Raw genomic sequence first — 11,146 nt, 5'->3', positions numbered from 1 at the left:
TATTAAGTTGACCACCATGAACACTGGTCAACGCTGGGGTGGAAATATTGTCACTGGTGTCTTGCACGTGTTTCTTGCTGTCTTCCAGGCTTTACACCAGGAAACTGTTCCCTGGTGTAAAGGCGTGCAAAACTCATTTACTATTTACTCTCCTCTTCAAGGAGGCAGAGGCCAGTGGGGCATAAACACAAACATAGACATTTAGAAACAGGCGAGACGATGAATTTGGTTGCCAAACGTGTGTGTGTGTGTGTGTGTGTGTGTGTCCATGAATAGGAACTTACGAGTTTTCCTTTTGATTTCCTCCCGCCGGGGTCCTGATCCCTTCCTTTTTTTTTTTTTTTTTTGGCTTTTTTGGACAAACCTGAGGGTGCTTGGGGCTTCCCCTGGCTGTGCACTCAGTGCACTCAAGGATGACTCCCGGCGAGGTTCGGGGAAGCTTATGCCCGGATGTCGGGGAGTGAGCCCGGCCCCTTATTTTCTGTTCCTGACCGTATCAACTTCTGCGGGTAAATACCCGCGCGCTGGGACGGGCGCCGGTCAGGGCCGCAGGTGGCCAACCGGTCCCGCGCTCGGCCCCTCGGACAGCACTGCCAAAGGGCGTTCCCCTGTCCATTCATTCAGCAACTCCGAAACTCAGATTCCTGCCCCACTGTGCCTCGTTAGTGACCCGGTGGGCTCCGGGCCGAACCTCGGCCACTACGCAGCAGCGAGGGCGGGTGGAGCTGCGGGAGCAGGACGACGCCCAACTCGGTCCGGCGGGTCGGCCCAGTGCGCCGCGTCCACTCAGAGCCCCCGACGGCCTCCCGCACGCCCCTTCCCCGCGTCCGAGCACCCAGGGGACCTGAGAGCCCAGCCCTCGTGCACCTGCACACCGGGGCCGGGCTGGACACCCGGAGGCGGGTGCCCGGGTCCCCGTGAGGCTCTCACCGCCCGGGCCGCCGACGCGCCGGGAGCTCCGGAAACTACAACTCCCAGAAGTCTCTGCGCGGGGAAGTTGCGTCCGGCCGAGCGGAAGCCGCGGGGGCTCCGCGCAGGCCCGGAGGTAATTCAGCCAGAAAAAGGGGCGTGAAGGGCTACGCGACCGACTTGTCAGTGCGCCACCATGAACGTGGTTTTCGCCGTGAAGCAGTACATTTCCAAAATGATCGAGGACAGCGGCCCGGGCATGAAAGTCCTCCTGATGGATAAAGAGACGGTGGGTTTGCTTTGGCCAGCGCGCGTCCCTCCGCACAGCGCCTCGCCCGGTTGTCCCTCTGGGACTGTCCGCGAGGGACGCGGCTCTCGGCTTCGAGGGCCCGGGGCGCTGCCCCGAGTAAGGCGTCTTGTCCCGTACGAGTCTGTTCGGGTCCGGAGTTCCGTGGCCAGCGTGTGCCTGGGGGATGCGGGATGGCCCTGGGGAGTGCGGGGTGGACCTGGGGGATGCAGGATGGTCCTGGGGCATGAGGGTTGGTCCTGGGGGATGAGGGCTGGCCCTGGGGGGTGCAGGGTGGTCCTGGGGCATGGGGGTTGGTCCTGGGGGATGAGGGCTGGCCCTGGGGGGTGCAGGGTGGTCCTGGGGCATGAGGGTTGGTCCTGGGGGATGAGGGCTGGCCCTGGGGGGTGCAGGGTGGTCCTGGGGCATGAGGGTTGGTCCTGGGGCATGAGGGTTGGTTCTGGGGCATGAGGGCACGTCCTGGGGGATGAGGGCACATCCTGGGGGATGAGGGCCGGTAGTGCACGTGGCAGGCTGCTGGGCACAGTATTTAAATTTTGTAAGAGACTGTAAGGTGATGGGGACATTTTGTGAACACACTGCTGTGTTCAGAGAGCATGTTTTTCATTCTGCATGTTACCTCCAGGTTATCTGCATGTTATGCTCAGTCGATGTTATTACATAGGTTAGTATTCAAATGATGAGCATTGTACAAAAAAAGTGTGGGTGGGAGGGACTGCCACAGGATGGAATGTCATTCCCTCCAGCACAGCAGCCCATTCTTGCCCCTTGCAGACTGGCATCGTGAGCATGGTCTACACGCAGTCGGAGATCCTGCAGAAAGAGGTCTACCTTTTTGAACGCCTCGATGCAGGAAACAGAGAGGTCATGAAGCACCTGAAAGCCATTTGTTTCCTTCGCCCTACAAAGGTATGACATAAGCCAAGCCTGGCTTCCCAGAGACCGAAAACTCCCAGCTCGAGGATAGAATACGTGGCCACCATGTGTGAGGTCCCGGGTAGGATAACTGCACAGCCCCTGTGTGGTGGCTAGAAGACCATTGTGTATTGCCGTCATCGGCCATGGCCTGGTCTGCTGGTTACACAGCTGGACAGACAGCCCAGCACCTCCTCCCATAGCTCTGCTTGCTCTTCGCTGCCTCTCTCCCATCACCAGGGCTGCTGCAGACACCCACAGTATCTTTCCTGGGTTATATCACACTGATACTTTTGTTTTTTGGAAGTAAAATAGTTTCATTTAAAGCATTTTGCAGAGTGGGAGGGGAGAGAGAGAGGAGAAAGGGGGGAGGGGGAGGGGGAGAGAGAGGAATAATGTGGGGGAGAGAGGGAGAGAGAGGGAGAATGAGGGAGAGAGGGGGGCAGGAGAGAGAGAGAGAGAGAGAGAGAGAGAGAGAGAGAGAGTGTGTCAGAGAGTCACTGTATTCTAGTATTCCAGAGAGAACTTGGGCCTCTCAGAGGGGGGAATGCCAAGGATCCCTGCACCCTCCCCCAGGAGAGACAAGGTCAGTCTCCAGAAGAGAATGAGCCAGGTTATCTGTGTCTTAAGTCTTCTGTTCATATCTATAGTGTGTAAGTCCTCCTTCTGTGATGAAATCAACATTTATTGACCCCTCCTTCCTTAATTGGTTGGTGGGTCTGGACATAGTGTCTAGCTTCCTCTGTCCCTCCTCTGCCCCTTCCCGGCCTTTCCATGTTCATTCTGTTCTGTTTGCGCTGTTCCCCTCATTAAAGGCTCTTTCATCAATTGTCAGTTTCCTTCTGGGCAGTTCCAGAGATCCAGTCTGGGCCTCACACCCGCAAGGCAATTGCTCTGCAGCCCCGCCACAACCCTGGCCAATTCCATTTTTAATCTACTATATCTGTCTCAACTCTAACTTCCTTTAGCCTTTCTTCTTTAGCATCTCATCTGATTTTGTGTTTGAATTTTGGGGTGATGTCAGCTAGTTGCTTGGTGCTAGTATCAGGATCGAACCCAGGACACATACCTATAGAGCCTCCTCTGAGCTCGCTCCTTAGCCCTTCTTTTGTATACTCTTTTGCTTTAGATTTATGTTCTTCAACCCCAGTACTCTTTCTGTGGTGCTTGTACATAATCTACTTTTCGAAATATAAATATGATCATGTCATCCCCATTTGAACATGAAAGAATTCTCTTTACCTTTATGATAAAGAAGCTGCCTTAATTGTGGCCTGCAAAGCTTCGTGTGGCCTATTCCTACCACTCCAACAGCCTCTATTCAAACCATGCCCTTTTCATCTTAGTGACCTAGTTGCTTAGTTTACGGTATTCCATTGTGCCACAGGACCTTTGCGCAATCTCTTCTCTGCCTGAAACAGATTCTCTGATCTCACAGATCAGCTCAACCCTCCTTCCCCTCCCACCACCCACAGCGTCACCTTCCTCTCCCTATTGCTTGTGGTGGTTGAATTTTTATATGATTTATCCGATTACGCTAGGAGAGCAGAGTCGGCATCTGTTTTGTCTTGTGGTTGGTCACAGTGCCTGCTCCGTAGTGAGTGTACCAACAGTCCCTGAGCACATGCTGCTGTTGTGTTGTAGCTTCCGATGGCCTCTGACTCTGGAGAGATGAGAGGCCATCTCACACAGAGGGGCCAGACTTCCTTGGCCTCACTCCCTCTTTGCAGTGAAGATCACTCACTGTCCCCTGTCTACCGTCTTTCAGAGACCAAAGGGAAAGCGCCCCACCCAACTGCACCCACCTTCCTTGGGAACAGCTGCTGACCCCAGCATCATTCAGGGGATTTTGGGGGGCAGTAGCTGCCACACTGGGAAGCCCGGACCAATCCAGCATCTAAGATTCTTTTAAAAGTAGCGCTCTTATATATAAAACTCTCTCTCTGTATGTGTATATTTAACTCTCCTTCTCTTTCCCTTTCTCTCTCTCCCTCTCTCTCCCTCCCTCTGTCACTCCCTCCTTCTCTGTCTCTCTCTCCACATATATATGATACATGTTTCAGGGGTTTGGGTTTTGGGGGTGTTACTCAGCTTACCACACAGTGCTAGTGCCGGGATCAATGCTGGGCACTAGCAGTGCTCAGGGGTTACTCCTGGCTCTGCACTCAGAAATTACTCCTGGCGGTGCTTGGGGGACCATATGGGATGCCGGGGATTGGATCTGGGCGTGTAAGGCAAGTGCTCTCCCCGCTGTACTCCAGCCTCTCACTTGACTTGTTTATTCTTGCCTGGCATATTACGAGGAAGTAATTTTAGTTTGTATGTGTTCTTAGAAATAATTTCCTTAAGATTGTATTAAAAGTTCATTTTAATGTATTTTTAAATCTAAATAACCACTTAGAATCACCTTTCTCCATGTAACGAGCAAGTTTAATTTGCTTCTCCAAGGAAATATGATTTTTTGTTAGCACTCAGAAATGGTATTTTAGATAATGTATAATTCAGGGAGCAAGTCTATATTGAAATTTAATCCATTTATTTTGAAATTTAGTATAAAAAACTAAATAAAATTTACATTGTAGTTAAAATTCTTATGAGGTTTTTCTTTTCATTTTTTAAATTTTTGTCTTTTGAGCTGGGCATTGGAGGAGCCTACCATACGCAAAGCACACGTTCGAGTCCTTGATCTACTTTCCTAGTCTAGAATACTTAAGTGTTGGTCTTACAAAAACCGACTTTTGGGGGCTGGAGTGATAGTACAGGTAGTACAGAGTTGCTTTGCACACGGCCACCCCAGGTTCAATCTCTGGCACCCCATAATCATCCCTCAAGCACCAACAGGAGTGATTCCTGAGCACAGAGCCAGGAGGGAGCCCTGAGCACTGCCGGGTGTGGCCCCTGAATGAAAACAGATTGACCTTTTTCCATTTCTAAATTTTATTTCAAATAATATTTCATTGTATTTTATTTGGGGACGTCCTCTCAAGCAGTGCTTTGTAGGGAAGGGGCCACTTGAGACATAAGTACGTGGCCACCAGGCAGAGGGCCCAGCACTGGCCTTGGAGCACAGGCACTGCAGACCCAAGGCATGGGTGCCCCAGGATCACTGCCAGCCGTGCTCAGCCTCAGGGCTTCTCCCAATGGCCTCTGGGTTTGTGTGGCACCAGAGATGATCTGGGTCGCATCCCTGACTTTGGAAATCTCTCTGTCCTCTATAATTTCAAAGTAATTATAGAAAAAGCCTAGAGTGCCTGTCTTGCTCAAGACCTGATTTGATCCCCAGTGTCATGTGACCCTGGGAGCGCCCTGCACTCCTGGGCTCCCAGGACCCCTATGCCCGATACCAAACTGTCAGGCCCTAAGGCAGGGCTGAACATCTCAAGGACTGGCCCTGGACCCCAGCACTGCTTGTTCTTCGAGTTTTGTGCAAAAATCTTAGCCTGCTATTTGTAAACATCTCTGAAGCTGCCGCTGTGCAGTCTTGGGTCCTCATTAACTAGGAGCCAGAGGGCATATCATTCTGTTTTCTTCTGAGTGTTGGCTTGTTTGGGTTTGGTTCAGGTGGTGCTCAAGGCTCACTCCTGGCTTTGTACTCTGGGATACACTGATGGGGTGCCAGGGATTCAGCCATATCTGCCACGCGCAAGGTCAGCACCTTCCCCTGTGCTATCTGTCTGGCCCCTTGTTTTGTTTCTCAGCAGTGGCCACCCGGCAGTTCTGGGGCGTGGTTACCCCAGCAGTTCTTCAGTTTTTTTTTTTTTTTTTTTTTTTGCTTTTTGGGTCACACCCAGTGATGCACAGGGGTTACTCCTGGCTCATGCACTCAGGAATTACCCCTGGCCATGCTCGAGGGACCATATGGGATGCTGGGATTTGAACCCAGGTCAGCCACGTGCAAGGCAAACACGCTACTTACTGTGCTATTGCTCCAGCCCACCCCAGCAGTTCTTCAGGACCTGTGCAGTGCAGACCACCCAGGCCTGCCGTGTTGCAGCCACTAGAGCTGTTTCCCAGCCCTTGAATGTTGGTTTTAAAATGACGAGACAAAAAAGGGAGGAGGGGGGAGATGAAAAAAAGTGATGGGACATATTTGGATTTTTATATGCTGAAATTAATAAACAGGCAGCTTGAGGAAAGTTTCAATTTTATGTTCTATTCAACATCTGTGTCCTTTATATTTTTAATCTTAATTTGTCCAAAATAGCACAGTGACTTATATGTGATTCCAGATCATTTCATTTAATGTATTTCTTGTCCCCAGCCCTCACCACTGACCCTTAGTAGACACACAGTTAATCTCGACCCAGTCGAGTATATACTTACAGAAGGGCCGGAGAGCGAGCCTCAGGGAGAGCTCACCCCTTGCACATGGCCGACCTAGGTTTGACCCCCCACATCCCATATGGTCCCTGAGCCCACCAGGAGTGATTCCTTGAATGCAGAGCTGGGAGGAAGCCCTGAGCTTTGCTGGCTGTGGCCCAAAAACAAACTACAGAAATGAATGGATGCTATTTATCACTTTTCTATCAAACAAAGTAAGATCTTTCATATTTTGTTTGTTCTAATTTTCTAGGAAAATATCAATTATTTGATTCAGGAACTCCGAAGACCCAAGTACAGTATATACTTTATTTGTAAGTACACTATTTCACTACTTCATCATATGACAGCATTTTAGCTAGTGTGCTCCATTGGATATCATCAGTGAGTTCATTGAACCTGTGTAAATCCAGTTTTTTGGTTTCTGGGCCAGGGCTCAGGAATTGTTTGGGGGACAAACTGCAGCTTGGTGACCTGGGACTGGGCAGAAATTGAGTCCTGGGCCTCTTACTGTGCTCCTTGAACTGTCTCCAAGGACCTCAAAGACAAATAAAAGTCATGACCTTTCAATGTGACAGAGCTGAATTTGATTTTTATTCATCGTAATTTTTCAATTTTTTTTCTTTTGAGTCTTTTAAGCCTTTCAAGATTCTTTTTTTTTTTTTTCTTTTTGGGTCACACCCGGCAATGCTCAGGGATTACTCCTGGCTCTGCACTTAGGAATTACCCCTGGCGGTGCTCAGGGGACCATATGGGATGCTGGGAATCAAACCCAGGTCAGCCGTGTGCAAGGCAAACGCCCTACCCGCTGTGCTATCGCTCCAGCCCCTCAAGATTCTTTGTAAGCCAAAAAAAAATTAAATAGCACAGTGCTCGGGTGCTTGCCTTGCATGCTGCTGACCCAGGTTCAATCCCCAGTACCCCACATGGTCCCCTGAGTCCCAACAAGAGTGGCCCCTGAGTGCAGAGCCAGAGCATTACCAGATAGAGCCCCAAAACAAACAAAAATTTTAAGTTGCCAAATTTTACATTATAGAAGGAAAATATGCTTGCTAATTCCTATTTTGTTCTTATATAACTTGGGCATAGAAGCTGATTTACATATTTGGTGGAAGGTTATATCTGAGTTTGTTATAAAAGCAGAAATTTATTTTATGTAACATAAAAACATCCTGCTCTCTGCTATTTTATGTATTATTTGAAGGAATGAGTTATTAGGTAGATATCTTTTTTGTGGGGGTAGGGTAAAGGAAAGAATCCTGGAAATAAACTAGGTTTGGGATTATTATGTGTTCGATAAAGATTGTTTTGTTTTGTTTTTGAGCCTACTTGGCTGTGCTCAGAGCTTACTCCTGGCTCTGCACTCGGATCAGTCCTGCCAGGGCTCAGTATAACAGATCGAACCCAGGGCGACCATGTGCAGGGCAAGTGCCTAACCAATGTGGCGTCTCTCCATCCCTCAATAGGAATTTTGTAAATCTTTAATGTAGGCACCATGAGTTCCAGTCTGTCGATGATAGGGTTTCATGCGTACAGGGACACAACAGCCTCCACAAGAGTTGCTTTCCTACCCTGAGGCAGTCCCCTCGCCCCCTCCCCCACCATGGTTGGCTCAGTTCCCTAGACCAGGTCTCAGGTTCTGTTACCTTTGGCCCTTGGTTATTCCCTATAACCTTCCCATCCCACATGTGAGAGGTCATTCTGTGTCTGCCCCTCTCTCTCTGGCTAACTTCACTCTCCAGCTCCGTCCATGTAGTGGCAGAGTGTGTGGCCTTATCTTTCCCTTATAGCTAAGTGTGTTCCATTGCGCATAGGCACTGTAGTTTCTGTATCCATCACCTGTTCTTGAGCACGGGGTTGTTTACAGATTTGGGCTATTATGAATAGTGTTAAGTGTACACAAGAGTGTAGAGGCCTTTCCATAATAGAGTTTTGGACCCTTGTAGTATTTGCCCAGAACTGGAATCACTGAGTCATAGGAAAAATCAATTTCTAGTTTATTTTGTTTTGTTTTATTTGGGGGCCACACCTGGCAGTGCTCAGGGGTTACTCCTGGCTTGGCACTCAAGAATCACTCCTGGTGGTGCTTGGGGGACCATATGGGATGCCCAGGGTCGAACCTGAGTCAGTCACTTGCAAGACAAATGCCTGGCCTGCTGTACTATCTCTCCAGCCCACACTTCCTAGTTTTTTTGAGGAATATCCATCTTATTTTCCAAAATGTTGGACCAGTCTAAGTATTCACCAGTGAATGAGAGTCCCTTTCCACACATCACACCAGCAGTGGTTGTTTTTGTACTCTCTAATGAGGGCTATCTCTCCGGTGTGAGTGGTATCTTACTGTTCTGATTTGCATTTCCCTGATAGTAGTCAATACAGAGCATTTTTTAATATACTTGTGTGCTACCTGTATTCTACTTTGAGGAAGTTTCTATTTATTTCGTCCCACTTTTTGATGGGTTGGTTGCTTTCTATATCAGACTATAAATTCTCTGTATCAGTCTATAACTTGTATTGAGGAAAACAGAACCCCTTAGGACATTAAATCTAGTGACAACCCTCAGTGATTCAGCCCAGTGGCCAACCAAATAGAAGCAAAGATCAACAAATGGGATTACATCAAATTAAAAAACTTTTGCATAGCAAAATAAATCATCACCAGCATTTTAAAAAGCACCCCAAAGACTGGGAGAGAATATTTATCTCATCTGACAGAGGGTTAATATCCAAGAAATATAAAGCGCTTGTTAAATTTACCAAGAAATCAATGTGGATTTAAAAAAAAAAAAAATTTGAACGCATTGTGCTTTAGGAGTTACATCAGTTTACCTCTAGAGGTCACTGTTGATCTTTATAAGATTAGTTTATGTTCCAAACCAAAGACAAAACTTAGTGCCCAGTAGGGAGTCTGACACTTTGGGGAGGTTTGTGTATGTGTGTGGTGCCAGTGGCCAAACCCATTCCCAGCATTTGAGAAGTCTTCAAACATGCTAGAAGATTTAGGAGCTTTAGGGAAGTGTAGACTTAGCATATACATTCATACTGCCATTTTACAGTGGTACCGACATTTAACACTTGACATAATTTTTGAGCCCAGCAGGCTGCCGAGAGTATCTCGCCCGCACGGCAGAGCCTGGCAAGCTACCCATGGCGTATTGGATATGCCAAAAGCAGTAATAATAAGTCTCAAAATGAGAGATGTTACTGGTGCCCACTCAAACAAATCGATGAGCAACGGGATGACAGTGACAGTGACAGTGAATTTCATAAGAACTTTAGGGCCAGAGAGATAGTACAGGAGGTAAGATACTTGCCTTGCTTGTGGCTGGCCTGACGTCAGTATCATAGAGTTCCTACCAAGCATGGGCCAGGGATCATTCCTGAGCCAGTGTCCATGAGGGCTGGGTGTGGACCCCAAACAAAATGACAGCAAAAAGGACTTTATTATTTTATTTTATTCAGCCTTTGTACAATCCCAAAAGGTGAAATAGACGATTTTATTAGCTTCTGTTGTTCTTAGTTGGTTTTGGGGGTCCCCTGTCCTTCCACCCCACAGTGTGTGTGTGTGTGGTCCTAGGGATTACGCCCAGGGCAGCACACACATGTGACATCCTGGCACTGAACTCTATCCCCAGCCCATCATCCCTGTATTTTTTTCCTTACTAATAGTCACAGGTTAACTTTTTAAAAACTTGATCCAATCATAGTTTCATATATGGTTTCATATATAGCTCCCATTTTTTTCCTCTATAGAATCTTACATAAATACAGTATAATATCACATCCATGACATTGGCACTAAAACGATCAAAGTAAATAATATTTCCATCTCCTTACGGGTCCTCCATGCTGCCTTTGGTACCTCTAGCCACTTCTCTTCAACCCAACCCCTCACTAGCCCTGGACAGCCCCGCAGTATATTCTCCATTTCTAGAATTGTGTCATTTCAAGAATGTTATATAAATGGACTTGTAGTCTCCGGGATTGACTATTTTCATGAAGCTTAAAGAGATTCATTTAGGCTGATACATGTTTCTTTTTAGTCCATGGCATGGATATACAATTTATTCAACTGTTCAGCCATTGAAGGATATTTGAGTTGTCTCCAGTTTTGACTTCTGCAAATAAAGCTGTTATAAATATTCATATATAGGTTTTCATAAGAGCATTGGTCTTTGTTTCTCTGTAATAATGCCCAGCTCCGTATCACAAACCATAATGCCTAAAATGAGAGAGAAAGAGAAAAAGAGAGAGCAGAGAGGTGCATGCAAGATATAGATGCATGCATATATATAGAGAGAGGTGCCTGCCATAGAGGTAGGCTGGGGTGGAGGAGTGGCTTAAAATGGTGGGAGGGAAACTGGAGACATTGGTGCTAGAAAATCACACTGGCGAAGGGATGGATGTTAGAACATTGTATGACTGAAATGCAATCATGAACAATTTTGTTATGCTCTGTCTCATGGTGATTCAATTTTAAAACAGGTAAAAAATAATTAAAATATAAACAAATAAAATAATGCCCAGGAGTATAATTTCTGGATCATATTCTACTTGCGAGTTGTATATTTTAAGAAATTGTTCTGTGCGTTCTAGAGTGACTATACTATTTTACATCCTATTGATCCAGTTTCTTTGTGTATTCATGAGTAATATTTTAAAAACTATTTTTTGTTTGTCATTGTGATGCAAGTT

General features: G+C 47.3%; 1 protein-coding gene across 2 annotated transcripts in view; it reads left to right on the top strand.

Annotated features, from left to right (window-relative positions):
- Nucleotides 1-1,020: 1,020 nt before the first annotated feature.
- Nucleotides 1,021-11,146, top strand: part of VPS45 (vacuolar protein sorting 45 homolog) — a 67,593-nt gene continuing 57,467 nt past the window's right edge. For both annotated transcript variants that reach the window (XR_008629306.1, XM_004618058.2), the window contains exons 1-3: nt 1,021-1,198; nt 1,991-2,125; nt 6,705-6,765. Coding sequence is in view for 1 of the 2 variants with exons in the window: in XM_004618058.2 (XP_004618115.1) it covers nt 1,106-1,198; nt 1,991-2,125; nt 6,705-6,765 (289 nt within the window). In the remaining variant the exon portion in view is untranslated. The remainder of the gene's footprint in view (nt 1,199-1,990; nt 2,126-6,704; nt 6,766-11,146) is intronic.

The sequence above is a fragment of the Sorex araneus genome, chromosome 3 (genome assembly GCF_027595985.1).
Source record: "Sorex araneus isolate mSorAra2 chromosome 3, mSorAra2.pri, whole genome shotgun sequence".
Classification (NCBI taxonomy): domain Eukaryota; kingdom Metazoa; phylum Chordata; class Mammalia; order Eulipotyphla; family Soricidae; genus Sorex; species Sorex araneus.
This window is presented reverse-complemented; position numbering and strand designations above follow the sequence as displayed.